Source organism: Anolis sagrei, chromosome 10 (assembly GCF_037176765.1).
Source record: "Anolis sagrei isolate rAnoSag1 chromosome 10, rAnoSag1.mat, whole genome shotgun sequence".
Taxonomy (NCBI): domain Eukaryota; kingdom Metazoa; phylum Chordata; class Lepidosauria; order Squamata; family Dactyloidae; genus Anolis; species Anolis sagrei.
The window spans coordinates 19,102,786-19,117,689 of NC_090030.1; the positions used below are offsets into that span (position 1 = coordinate 19,102,786).

A 14,904-nucleotide genomic window follows, 5' to 3' on the forward strand; every position below is an offset into this window, starting at 1 on the left:
CTGCAGTGCAATTTTATGGTCAAGGTCCAACAGAAAGTGTCCATAGGGTTTGCATTGGAGGACCTAGAGCAGTGATTCTCAACCTGTGGGTCCCCAGATGTTTTGGCCTTCAACTCCCAGAAATCCTTACAGCTGATAAACTGGCTGGGATTTCTGGGAGTTGTAGGCCAAAACACCTGGGGACCCACAGTTGAGAACCACTGACCTAGAGATTGCTATAGAGCAGAGTTCCCCTAATTGTTCTTCTCCAGATGTTTTGGACTTCAACTCCCACAACTCCTAACAGCTGGTAAACTGGTTGGAATTTCTGGGAGCTGAATTCCAAAACACCTGGAGGACAGTTTGAGAAACACTGCTCTAGAGAAAACTTCTCTGGGGATCTATAGGTCCTCCCTTGTAATACTTCGGTCAACCACTGGCATCCCTTTAGGATTCTGTAAGGTCCTTCAGTGTGTTCGATTGTCAACATCTGGTCCAGTAGAAGGTTGCACCAGAGGACCTAGAGATTCCTATAGAGAACACTTCCTTAGGTTCTCAATTGCAATTCTGTGGTCAGAACTTGGGAGAAGTTGATCATAGACTGCACTGAAGGACCTAGCAATTTTAGATAGAGTACTTCTCTAGGGTTCTGTAGGTCCTTCAGTGCAATTCTGTGGCTAAGATCCAATGGAGGTTGATCAGAGTTGCACCAAAGAAATTAGAGATTCCTAGATAAGTATTCTCTTATCTTAAAAATAAATGTTTTTTGATTGGCACTTTCTCCACTTTCATGGGGGTCCTGCGCCTTTAACCCTAGTAAATGAGAAAGTGAACAGAAAGAGAAGGGAAAACAAAATGTGCTTTTAACATCTTTAGATCAAATGCAAGCTTCTGTGCAAGTTCCTTTTGGTTAAGTAACCTACTAATGTGGAAACAGGACATTAAGGAATGAGGACTGAATATAGCCTCGGGCTGGAAAGAGATTCAAGAAGTACGTCCCTATAATTATTAATGGTGTCCTTTCCCACAAACGTAATAAGAAATAGATGCTGGGAAGAGCAGCTGGGGAATGGTGCCCTTTTCTGCAAAACCAGATCTGAGGCTCTGTGTTGGAGAGAGCTGATGCTTGAGGCTGCGGTTTGGCTGTAGAAGAAAGGATTATGGGTTTCAATGGCTCTTTCCAGGAAGCGGATGAATGAAATTGTTCCTTATTTGTCACTAATACCCTCTGCTTGTATATTTGTAAATAAAGATGGCTATGAGACACCCTCTGTTTCCAGCCCTTTTGCATCGCAACCCCAAAGTATAACCTTGCTTTCAGAAATGGAAAGTGCCTCAATAAAGAATGCATTTCTTCCTTTGTCCCCAAAAAGCATCTGTACTCAGAGAGGCTTAAATCACCAAATCTCCTCCTGATTATGGGATATTTCTGTAAAGGAATGCAATACAAGGCAAGCATGATTTTCTAGGACCCTTCAAAAATCAGTTGTAGCTGGCCTTCTGATATGCCCATTTATCCATCAATTTTATTTCTCTTGGAAAAACAAGCAGCAAGAGGAGGGGATTTTAAGGGAGCATTTGGGCATGTTTCATACAAAAATAACTTTTACCTCTGCTGAATTTGGGGATATTTTCTTCTTGAAGCTGTAGCCATTTGTGAGGGGTGTTCATTAAAAATTTCCCCTGACCCTCTTCTTGTGGGCTGAGTCCTTCTCTCCATCCGTGCCACCTCGGGACATGCACTTCTCCCATCTTTTTAAGCAACTGTAAACACCTCGCTTGTGGAAGTCGACAGGTTGCTCCAAAAAAGATGGTGTGACTTCAGAAATCAGAATCTCATCATCTTAATAATGCTTCCCCTTCAAAAATAACTTTGTTGTTGGAAAGAGGTGGAAGTCCAGTGGCTCGAAGTTGGGTGAATAAGGGGATGCGATAGAATTTCAAAGCCACAGGAGCATGCTTCTTCCATTTGGGCAACTGTGAGTTATGAACTAGTGAATTGTCTTGCAGTAGGCAGACATCTTTGGTGAGCATGCCACATTATCTCGTGGTTTTGATGGCCTCCTGCAATTTCCGCAGCAGTGAAGCATAGTATGCTCCAGTGATCATGGTATCATTTGCTAGGAAATTCATCCATATTACTCCGTGCTGGTCCCAAAATACTGTGAGCATGACCTTGCCTGCCGAGAGTTGGGCACGTGCTTTCTTTGGAGGCGGTGAGTCATGATGCTTCCATTGCATCAACCTGACTTCAGTCTCAGGATCAGAGTGATGGACCCAGTTTTCATCCTGTGTGATCAGTCTGTTTGAAAAGTCCTCCTGGTTTCCATGGCACATCATTATCAATAGAGCCGGAGAGCATGTGACTCATTCCTGCTTCTGGAAAGGTGTGAGCAGCTCGGGGACCCAGCGAGCAGATACCTTATGCATGTGAAGAGGGTCTTGGATGATTTTTTCCACAGACCCCACACTAATCTTGATATTTTGGGCTAGGTGGTGAATAGTTATGTGATGATTTTCCAAAATGGCAACCTCCACTTGCTGGATGGTGTGTTCATTAATAGCAGAGTGGGATTACTATGGAACTGAAGCTGTTTGTATCAAAATCCGTCCACATTTGAATTGACAATGCCAGTTCTTGACCCCATCATATGATGGGGAATCCTCACCATAAACCTCTTTCATCTCATCGAATGTCTCCTTTGGTGTGTGGTCTTTCAAGTAAAGGAACTTGATAACTGCTCTATATTCTACTAGGTCCATTCTCAAACTTCACACCACTTCAGCACCTTTAAAATCAAGACCATTATCAGTTCTGAGTTGTAGATTGGCATGTAACTAATAGAGACTTATATCATTACATACATGCAATTTCAGCATTCTGTGATAAATAGAAGTGGGTCAGGGGAAATCTTTAATGAACACCCTTGAAGACTGCAAATCTTGGGCATGATTTCCGTTTTTGAGGAAGAACTTTAAATTGGGTTGCGCCTTTTTAAAATCAGCCACTGTGTTCATAATTATTGCAGATACACAGATATAAATTCATATAAATGATCTGAAATGTTTGTGGAACCCTCGCTTTTGACAGCAAGCAAGTTGTTTTCCTTTTGAATTTGCTCAGCTTTTGTGCATGCAAGTGATGACTCCCAAAGATGCAATTAACATTCCCCTTTCATCCTTACAATGTAGTATTAGCATTTTATTATTCATTTGTAGCTTGCAAAAAAGCAAGTCATTCTCTCTTTTTTCCTTCTCAGATCCAAAGATTGTGCAGTATTACTTCAACTTGGGCTTGCAGGTAATGTTCACAAAAGATCCACTTTGGTCAAATACCTTTGGATGGAGGAGGGATCTACATTTATAGGTGGATTAATTGTATTTGTGGATTTTACACTTTCTGTCAGGCATTGTACTGGCTAAATTAGACTTTGGAACTTCTAGTCCTGCATCAAAAAATTTAAACTTTGTCGATGTTCAGCTGAGAATTGGGTTTCAGTGATATGGGTTCTATACAATGAATACTTTATCCTCCCATTAGTCCAGAAAAAAATGTAATGTCTGCTTAGCTCAGCGTTTTTCAACCTGGGGGTCAGAACCCCTAGGGGGGTCGTGAGGGGGTGTCAGAGAGGTCACCAAAAACCACCAGAAAACACAGTATTTTCTGTTGGTCATGGGGGTTCTGTGTGGGAGGTTTGACCCAATTCTATCATTGGTGGGGTTCAGAATGCTCTTTGATTGTAGGTGAACTATAAATCCCAGCAACTACAATTCCCAAATGTCAAGGTCTATTTCCCTTAAACTCCGTCTGTGTTCATATTTGGGCATATGGAATATTCGTGCCAAGTTTGGTCCAGATCTGTGATTGTTTGAGTCCATAGTGCTCTCTGGATATAGGTGAACTACAACTACCAAACTCAAGGTCAATGCCCACCAAACCATTCCAGTGTGTTCTGTTGGTCATGGGAGTTCTGTATGCCATGTTTGGATCAATTCCATCATTGGTGGAGTTCAGAATGCTCTTTGATTGTAGGTAAACTATAAATCCCAGCGACGACAATTCCCAAATGACAAAATCATTTTTTTTTGAGTGGAGGACATACATTGGGTTGTTAGGTGTCTTGTGTCCAAATTTGGTGTCAATTCCCCCAGTGGTTTTTGAGTTCTGATGGTATCACAAACGAACATTACATTTTTATTTGTATAGATTCATAGCAGTAGCTATGAAGTAGCAATGAAAATAATTTTATGGTTGGGAGACACACAACATGAGGAACTGGATTAAGGGGTCGCAGCAATAGGAAGGTTGAGAAACACTGGCTTAGCTGAAGTGTATTTTTATGAATTACGTGGGGAGGTTGGGCTCAGTACTGGTTGGCCCTGTTCCATCAGTATTTTGATGGGTCAACAATAATCCTAATGCAGTTGGACAAGAAGGTGATTGAGATTGATGCATCTGACAACTTGCAGACTAGTAAACAGCAGGGTTTCACTACTTGGTACCCTTTACTAAAAAGTGACCAATATTGTCAACAGTATCTTCAAGACTGAACATCTGTAGCATTTAGAAAAGCATTTACAGCCTTGTGCTTCCAAACAACGCCATCAGGCTGGCTAAAGGGGAGATATAGAGGGATCCCGCATGCCCACAACTTTGCATTTGTGGGTTGGGGGAAAGAGAAGATTTGATACACTATCTGTTACATTGCCCTTTGTATAATGACCCTAGAAACAATCTTCTGGGAGCCCTTTAAGAAGCAAGGACAGCATGGCAACAGTCAGCACTTATCTGCGACTTCTTAGCGGATTATTCCAAAAATATAACATTAAAGGTTGCCACATTTGCAATTGCAGCCCAAAATATCTGAGCTAAATTAGTAACGTTTGCAGCGGAGGCTAGAAATGGAAATGGGGGATAGTTTGGGATGATACAAATCAGACATTGTTATTGTTCTCATGTCACTGCTACTGTAATTTGAAAGAGCTAGTATATAAAATAAGTTTCAATGTTTATATTGTAAAGTGTCTATTGTACTTTTAAACGTTGTATATTATTTGATGTCATGGCCTATGGATAGTACAATAAAGCATTCATTCATTCACAGAAGAGAAAAGAAACCCATACTACACAATCAGGAAAATATAGGAAAATAGTTGGATGTTGACTTTCCCAAGTCAAACTTAGTATGGTCATCCCTCCAAATTTGTGGTTCTGACTTTTGCAATTTTGGTTATTCATGGATTTGATTTAAAATACTCTCAATCCTCCAGTGTGACACTATAGTCAATGTCCAGCAAAGGTTGACCACAAAGTCATGTAGGGAGACCTAGAAAATCCTCAAGAGATATTCCCTCAGCTGTTTATTTATCTGTGGTTTTCTTACATTCATGAGAATCCTGTGCCAAGAAATGTGGAAAGATTACTGTATTAGGGGATACCTAGAATGTCTTCTTCATATGTTGTCGAAGGCTTTCATGGCTGGAATCAATAGGTTGCTGTGAGTTTTCCGGGCTGCATGGCCATGTTCCAGAAGCATTCCCTCCTGAAGTTTCGCTCACATCTATGGCAGGCATCCTCAGAGGTTGATGTCTGCCATAGATGTGGGCAAAAGAGAAAATGCTTCTGGAACATGGCCATATAGCCTGGAAAACTCACAGCAACCTACTTTTTCATATGTTAGGTAAAGGTAAAGGTTTCCTCTTGACATTAAGTTGAGTCAACTCTGACTGGTGGTAGTGCTCATCTCCATTTCTAAGCCAAAGAGCCAGTGTTGTCCACAGACGCCTCCAAGGTCATGTGGCCAGCATGACTGCATGGAGCGCCATTACCTTCCCGCCAAAGTGGTACCTATTGATCTACTCCGATTTGCATGTTTTCAAACTGCTAGGTTGGCAGAAGCTGGGACTAACAACGGGAGCTCACCCTGTCCTGCGGATTCAAACCACTGACCTTCTAGTCAGCAAGTTCTGCAGCTTAGCAGTTTAACCTGCTGCACTATCATGGCCCCTTCATATGTTAGTCCCATTCAAATCCATTGAGCAAGTTAGTCATCAGGATTAGTTCAGATTTTATGAGATACCCCCTGCAGCAAAACTTTGACCTATCCCTACAGTATAGAGCCCATCCAGTGCATTTAATGGGGAATATTACTTTCTGTCCTGTTCCATTACAGGAGGTCCCACGATCATGCATGCATGCCAAGCTGATTTTTTTCTTGCTCTGGTTTCCCCATCTAAAACCTTTTTCTCCTGGTTTGTATTTCCCAAGTATTACCACCAAAGCTGCTGGAACCCCATGATGTATGTGCAGCAGGTGCCTCCATCTCCGCACATGGAAGCCTACCAGCCATATCCAGAGCCAGTCCCGGTGGTAGACCCATCCATGCCTCCACCATACGCTGAAGTTGGAAGGAATGACATGCGCCAGGCCCATATGGATGCATCAGCAAATGGTCAGTATTTTGATGATTTTGTTGACATTTGTTGTTGAGTTCCTACAAGTTGTTCCCAATGTATGGTAACCCTAAGGTGAACCTATCATGGGATCCTCTTGTTAAGATTTATTCAGAGGCAGGTTGAGAGACATACCAAGTTCTCAGTAGGGGAAACAGTATAAAACTGGGGCCACACAGTTTACAGAAGACCTACACACATGAATAGATACCTACATAAAAACTCCAACCATCACCCACGCCAAAAAAGAAGCACCATTAAAGCCCTGGCAGATTGTGCAAAAAGAATCTGTGAACTCCACCTCCTCCAAGATGAACTGAACCACCTAAACTGGGCTCTCCAGGCCAATGGAGACTCCACCTCAGACATCAGAAGAGCTGCAAGACCAAGAACAAGCCACGAGAGTAAAGACGAAGATCCACCCAGAGGAAAAGTGTTCTTGCCAGACATCAAGGGAACCACTGACCGCAGAGGGAAGATGATGAGGAAACACAAAATACAAACTATCTACAGACACACTTAGAAAATCAAACAAATGCTACATTCAGCAAAGGACAAGAGGGATCCTCTCACCTCTGCAGGAGTCTACCGTATACCATGCAGCTGTGGACAAGTCTACAGAGGGACCACCAAATGCAGCAGCATTGCCCAGACACGAATCAAGGAACATAAAAGGCAGTGCAGAGTAATTCAACTTGTGAGAGAAGTCAGCTATAGCAGAGCACCTGATGAACCAACCTGGACACAGCATATTATTTGAAAACTCAGAAATGCTGGACCACTCTCACAACGACCATGTCAGACTACAGAGAGAAGGGTCTGTAGAACAAGCCCTATGAGGAGCAGCTTAAAGAGCTGAGCATGTTTAGCTTGAAGAACAGAAGGAGACATGATAGCCATATATAAATATGTGAGAGGAAGTCATAGGGAGGAGGGAGCAAGCTTGTTTTCTGCTTCCCTGGAGACTAGGACGTGAAACAATGGCTTCAAACTACAAGAAAGGAGATTACATCTGAACATTAGGAAGAACTTCCTGACTGTGGGAGCTGTTCAGCAGTGGAACTCTTTGCCCCGGAGTGTGGTGGAGTCTCCTTCTTTGGAGGCTTTTAAACATAGGCTGGATGGCCATCTGTTGGGGATACTTTGGATGCAATTTTCCTGCTTCTTGTCAGAATGGGGTTGGACTGGATGGCCCATGAGGTCTCTACCAACTCTGCGATTCTAAGCCATTGAAATCCACAAGCATGTGGACAATTTCAACAGAAAGGAGGAAACCATGAAAATGAACAAAATCTGGATACCAGTATTTGAAAAAGATTCTAGAATCAGGACGGTAAATGGAGAACAACACCCAAAAACAGGGGAATTCCAGACAAGAAACAATCAGGGCCAGTTAATCAAAGGATTCCCCCAGGCAGGAAGCAGCCAAGCCTTGAAGCTGTGAGGCTATTCAGTACTAATCAAGGTGATCAATTGCAGCATTTACACTTGCCTCAAGCAGACGAGAGTTCTTTCACCAACTCTGGATATTCTACAGATATATAAACCCAATTTTCCAAGTTTCCAATAGATCTTACAACCTCTGAGGATGCCTGCAATAGATGTGGGTGAAACGTCAGGAGAGAATGCTTCTGAGACATGGCCATACAGCCCAGAAAAGTCGCAGCAACTTTGGGAGAAGAATAGTTCTTCTGTAGCAGAGTTTAGAACCTGTGGCTTCCAGGTGTTATTTGCTTGTAATGCCCATAAGGGTCCCAGTGCTATTGTAGTTTTACAAGGTGTTTACCCTTCTTTACCAAATAGTGCTGGTGCCTCATCAAACTACAACTCCCAGTATTCCATATGCCAGTTCGAGTGATGTCAAACTGCAGATGTGTCTTGGTTCTAAGTACCAGATATCCTAGAAATTGTGTCATGCTGACATCTCTTTTTCCACCTTGCAATGAAAAGCAGTCTGATTGAAAAGTAACGTTTTCCCCATCCTGATAAAGAAGAGCGGCCGGGAAAAAGCAAGATAAATGCCCCGACTCTGAACTTCAATTTGCAGCTTGCTGTGGCTGCTTTGATTCTAGACACCTTAGGGAAAACATTCATGCTGTTGGGAGTCACATGTAATTGACCTGAAAATGTATGTTGTGGACCGTTTTTGCAAGTACAAGCGGATAGGCGCCTTTATTCATTGGACTCGGGTAAGGCATTAGCCTCGCAAACGGCTCTTAGCATTCATGATAATCTAATTTCATGGCTTAGCATGATTTATGTGTGTAATAAGGCCCAGGCTTTTCTTAGCACTTACTGTTAGTCATTATGTATAAGTTTTGGGAGGGATGCTGCCGCGCAGATTATTCAAGCTGATCAGCCGTGCTAATTGCCATGCGTTGTGCATAACGGGCCATGCTTTAATTGGGACACGTTTTAATGAGAAGAGCTGTGAGTTGAGGGCTTGGCTCTTTGTGATTCTCTCGGTGTGCTTTCGTTTGACTGGGTTGCAAAAGAAACAATAATCATCGGAGTCAGTATCCAACTCTGCCCTGCCTGCGTCTCCAAAAGGGCACCCCGTCAAAGCGTTGTCACCAAGCAAATGTAATTGATTCGTTCAAGATGGGGATGATTAATTAACTAAAACAGAGGTCAGGGATCCTGCAACTCCATCACAGGGTGTTGGAGTACAACTCCCAAGCTGCCTTAGTTATCATAGCTAATGGGGATGAATGCTAGGAGTTGCAATACAGGCACATCTAGAAGGCCTATGCTCTTCCATCATATAACACATCGTTTCTCAACCTGGGGGCTGCAAGGGGGTGTCATAGAGGTCGCCAGAGACCATCAGAAAACACAGCATTTTCGGTTGGTCATGGGGGTTCTGTGTGGAAAGTTTGGCCCAATTCTACTGTCGGTGGGGTTCAGAATGCTCTTTGATTGTAAGTGACCTATAAATCCCAGCTAGGCCTGGGTAACAACGCAAAAATTTGTTTCTAAAATCGATTTGTATTTGGGGGTTTTTTTGTTTCGATATTTAAAATAATTACAACATTTTCCTTTTAAAAAGTTCGATATTTACGAAATTTCGTAAATGGTAAAAAATTAACGAATCGATTTCCGAAACAATAACGAATCGATTCGTTAATGGCGAACGCGACCGCGAAATACGCTAAAAAACCTCCAAAAACTTCTGAAGCTTCCCTCTCCCTCTGTTCTTGACTGTTGGTGTGATATTATAATTTTTTTTCACTAATTAAACCATAAAACTGGCCCAGACATGCGGAAATAATAACGAAACGACCTCAGAACAATAACGAAACGAATACAATAACGAAATACGAAGCATTTACAAAACATGTTTAAAAATTCGTTTTTTTAATGATTGCTCCAGAATGGTTCGTTATCGTTTTGTAATTGGAAAAATTAACGAATTATTAATGAATTACGAATTAACGAAACCGCCCAGGCCTAATCCCAGCAACATCACTGGATGTAGATGAACTACAACTCCAAAACTCAAGATCAATGCCCACCAAACCCTTCCAATATTTTCTGTCAGCCATGGGAGTTCTGTGTGCCAAGTTTGTTTCAATTCCATCATTAGCGGTTTTCAGAATGCTCTTTGATGTAGGTGAACTATAAATCCAAGCAACTACAACTCCCAAATGACAAGGTCTATTTTTCCCCAAACGCTATCAGTCTTCACATTTGGGCATGTTGAATATTCATGCCAAGTTTGGTCCAGATTCATCATTGTTTGAGTGCACAGTGCTCCTTGGATGTAGGTGAACTACAACTCCAAAACTCAAGGTCAATGCCCACCAAACCCTTCCAGTATTTTCTGTTGGTCATGGGAGTTCGAGCTCTGCATGCCAAGTTTGGTTCAATTCCATCATTAGCACATTTTAAAATGCTCCTTGATGTAGGTGACCTATGAATACCAGCAACTACAACTCCCAAATGACAAAATCAACCACCCCCCCCCCCCAATCCCACCAGTCTTCAAATTTGGGCGTATCAGGTATTTGTGCCAAATTTGGCCCAATGTATGAAAATACACCGTGCATATCAGATATTTATATTATGATTCATAGTAGCAAAATGACAGTTATGAAGTAGCAATGGAAATATAACAATCTACAAGGGCCAGGCTGTAGCACAGCAGGTTAATCACCAAGCTGCAATAAATCTTGCCAACTGGAAGGTTGATAATTTGAAGCCTGGGTCAGGGTGAGCGCCAGACCTTTCAGCCCAGTTTCTGCCAACGAAGCAGTTAGAAAATAAAAATGTGAGTAGATAAATAGGAACTGCATTAAAGTAGGGAAGCATTTTAGGCATGGCATTCAATCAGATAAAGGAGAAGTTCACGAACAAAGAAAAACTCTTCAGCAAGGAGATGGAGCACAGTCTCCAAAGATGCCAAAAGATGGGAAAACCTATATAAATACCTCTATCTGTTGTCTGCCTTTTTCACTGTATACTTGGTATTGAAGGTTTGCTGTATATGTGTTCTGTGATCCGTCCTGAGAAAAGCGGAACACATATTGTAAATAAATAAATAAATACGTTTATTTATTTATTCATGTAGACAAAATCTCTCATCCAAAAGCTTCCACTTGGGTATTTACATACTTAATTATAAATTGTAACATACAATCATTTCTTGTATGTATTGATGTCAATAATATTATTTATTTATTTATATTAATATTATAATTCAATATATCAGTTGTGTCTTGCAAAAGACATACTAAATGGACCCGTCTGGGTAATGATCTTAACTGGGGCTTATTTCTGGAGTAAGGTTTATATTATGCTAGGGCTTATTTTACAATTGGGTTCTGTTTTTGGAGAAATAGGGTATGTGAATGTATAGCAGCCATAGGCAAACTGTGGCCCTCTGGATGTTTTGGACTACAACTCCCACAACTCCTAACAGCCTACTGGCTGTTGTGAATTATAGATGTTGTAGTCCAAAACAGCTACAGGGCTGAAGTTTGCCCATGCCTGGTGTACACAGTAGCTTCTTTCCTTCTCCAGGAAAATGAAAGATCATAGAACTCTCTTAGATCATGCAAAAAAAAAAAAAATGTTGGTGAGTGTGTTAACTGAAAATGCAAAGCACAAAGCTGATTGGTTGAGCTATGCCCATGGGACTAGATGAGCCTGGGAGTTTTGGCAACCGTTACATATTTAGGTTTTAGCTGTGCAGGAGCTTACAGGGACAGGTTTTGCTTCTAGGCTGCTGGAAGATGACTTTCCACATGGATACCTAAGGACCATTTGGATCTCTCTCAAAGGACATTGTGTGAGTCAATGCAACTATTCACATGACTGTGTATATGTTACTTTGCATTTCAAAGAGTAAACTCCTTGATTATCTGCATGGCATATCTTTTCTCTGTCAAGACACTACATGAGATTTTCATTCTGCCACAAACGCAATCTATGGATAATATATATGGGATTTCTCGCTCTCTCAACCCCTCTTTCCTCACAGGAGCTTTACCCATCGCAGAGCCTCCGCTGCCACCTCACGGAGCTGTTTACTACCCCGTCGTCCCTGATCCTTATGCTCAGCCACCTCTCTCCGGATATGAGGCCTGCGTCCCCTTGATGCCTGCCTACCACTACACCAGTCCTTGGTTTCCAGGAAGCCCATCCTACGGCACTTCGGCCCGTGTACATAGCGCCGTGAACCCTGCCCACTTCCCACAGGTGGGCTACATGGCCTCCTCGAACCCGGCACCACATTTTGTCGCTCAGAATATGTAAACCCGGAAAAGGACCGGGTCACCAAACCATTCCTGTTTCTTTGTGTTGCGTTCCTTGTGTTGGTTTTATTTCTCTGCCTTCCTGTTTCGTTCCTGGGGCATCGTTGTGGTAGGCGGAATGTTCTCTTTCTCTCTCTTTTTAATTTCTCATGTTTTATATAGAACGTTGGTTTTGTATTTATGTTGGGGGTGGGGCTCCGTATTTTGTATTTTAGGAAGACATCTGTAGGACACTATAACCTTATACATCAAGCATTGCTGCAGCAAGGAAAGACAGTGAGTAGGAACAGATAGACATCCGGTGGAGTAATGCAGCCTATCCTCAACTCGGCACCTTCCAGAACAGTTGGGCGATATCTCCCATCATCCCCAGTTACATGACCATTGGTCACTGGCCATGTGACTTGGGGATCATGGGGGCATTTGCCCAAGACTTTTGGAAAGTGTCAAGTTAGAGAGTGCCGTTTTCTTCAAATTTTATTACTGCAATATATTGGGTATTGGCAAAGCGATACCGCTGTTCCAAATGATCAAAGCGATACCTTCTCATCTCCTCCTGGCTTGAATATTGAGATCTCCATATGCTTTTCATGTTCTTGCCTTCGAGGCAAAGAGGTGGAAGCTAAAGAGTTCCCAGGCCAGTGACGGTTCTTGATTTGACCTCTCCGCAAGTGAGATACAACCATTCTGGCGTGTCGCTCTCAGTAAACTGCCGACCGATCATTCTCCAATTTTAATGTGGTCTCCAAGGGGCACTGCTTTTGAAGGTGGGGAATCGTGGTCTTGGATTGGTACTGCTGCTGCTGTCGCGGTCTGTAATTAGGTTTCTAGAAGAATAATCACTGCACAAGTGGATGGAAGAGCGGGATTTAATTTGGCACCACCACTACTCAATAAAAGCAGATTCTGAACACGGCCTTGTTTTTTGTGTGTCTGAGCAAGGAAACCTAGGCTGCAAATCTTTACTAATGCCTCTAGAATATGGCCATATAGCCCGAAAAAACCCACAAGAACCTAGTGATTCCAGCCATGAAAGCCTTCGACAATACATTGAACATCTCTACGGGGTGAAACTGTTCCAAGACACACGGAAATTGGAGAAACTAAGGACCAGGAAAGCACATCTACTGTGCTCCCTGACTTTCCTTCTATGCTGCAGAGACACAGATACCATCCCAAAATTTCTCGCAGCCAAAAGGACTTTCAAAAGGAGAAAATCTTTACTAAGTTTCTTTTCGAAAGTGGACATTTTCTTCTCCCTGCAACAAAGCCTTTGAAACCTCATTTTTTAAAGGCTATTCACATTTCAGGAGCTCCTGATTGCACAGTGGGTTAAACTGCTGAGTTGCTGAACTTGCTTACCGAAAGGTCGTAGGTTCAAAGGTTTGGAGCAGGTTGAGCTCCCATTGTTAGCTGCAGTTTCTGACAACCTAGTAGTTTGAAAACATGCAAATGTGAGTAGATCAATAGGTACCACTTTGATGGGAAGGTAATGGTGCTTCATGCAGTCATGCCAGCCACATGATCTTGGAGGCTCCATATTGTAGTGATAGGTCAAGGTTTTGCTGCAAGGGTATCTCATACAATCTGGACGAATCCAGATGACTAACTTGCTCAGTGGATTTGAATGAGACTAGCACCGGGATTGTGGTGCAGCTGGCTGAGTGTCAGCTGCATTAAGATCACTCTGACCAAAAGGTCATGAGTTCGAAGCCAGCCCGGGTTGGAGTGGGTTTCCAACCAATTGTGTAGCCTGTTGTCAACCTTTGCAACCTAAAAGACAGTTGCATCTGTCAAGTAGGAAAATTAGGTACCACCTTAAAGTGTGGGGAGGCTAAATTAACTAATTTATGAGGCCATAAAAAAGACTCCAGCAAGCACTCCAGCAAAAAGCATGCGGGGAATGCGGAAGTACTTCATCAGTGTCGCAGATGGACGATGAAAGTGACAGCTCCCCTGGCGGCCAGAAAAAAGTTAAATAGCCTCTGTCTATGTCTGTATATGTATGTCAAAATTGGCATTGAATGTTTGCCATATATGTGTACACTAATCCGCCCTGAGTCCCCTGCGGGGTGAAAAGGGTGGAATATAAAAGCTGTAAAAAATAAATAATAATAAACATATGAAGGGGCCATGATAGCGCAGGAGGTTAAACTGCTAAGCTGCAGAACTTGTTGACTGTATATACAATATATTATATATTATATTATAACATATTAGAATAGCACTGTAGGGATAGGTCAAAGTTTTGCTGCAGGGGGTATCTCATAAAATCTGAACTGATGACTAACTTGCTCAGTGGATTTGAATGAGACTAACATGAAGGGGCCGTGATAGCACAGCAGGTTAAACTGCTAAGCTGCAGAACTTGCTGACTGGAAGGTCAGTGGTTTGAATCCGCAGGACAGGCTGAGCTCCCGTTGTTAGCCGCAGCTTCTGCCAACCTAGCAGTTTGAAAACATGCAAATCTGAGTAGATCAATAGGTACCACTTTGGCGGGAAGGTAGTGGCACTCCATGCAGTCATGCAGGCCACATGACCTTGGAGGCGTCTACAGACAGTGCCGGCTCTTCGGCTTAGAAATGGAGATGAGCACCACCTCCCAGAGTTGGACACCAGTAGACTTAATGTCAAGGGAACAACTTTACCTTAACCTTTATTCACATTTCAAGACTAGTTCTGCAAAAAGAAAACAAATCTATATTTTGTGTAGAAA

The 14,904-nt window shown here is 42.5% G+C and overlaps 1 protein-coding gene across 1 annotated transcript in view; it reads left to right on the plus strand.

Moving 5' to 3' along the window:
- Positions 1–12,304, plus strand: part of ALG13 (ALG13 UDP-N-acetylglucosaminyltransferase subunit) — a 97,981-nt gene extending 85,677 nt beyond the window's left edge. The window contains exons 26-28 of the mRNA XM_067471713.1: positions 3,240–3,280; positions 6,248–6,431; positions 11,915–12,304. Of these exons, the coding sequence (XP_067327814.1) occupies positions 3,240–3,280; positions 6,248–6,431; positions 11,915–12,189 (500 nt within the window). The 3' untranslated portion in view covers positions 12,190–12,304. The remainder of the gene's footprint in view (positions 1–3,239; positions 3,281–6,247; positions 6,432–11,914) is intronic.
- The last annotated feature ends 2,600 nt before the right edge of the window (positions 12,305–14,904 follow it).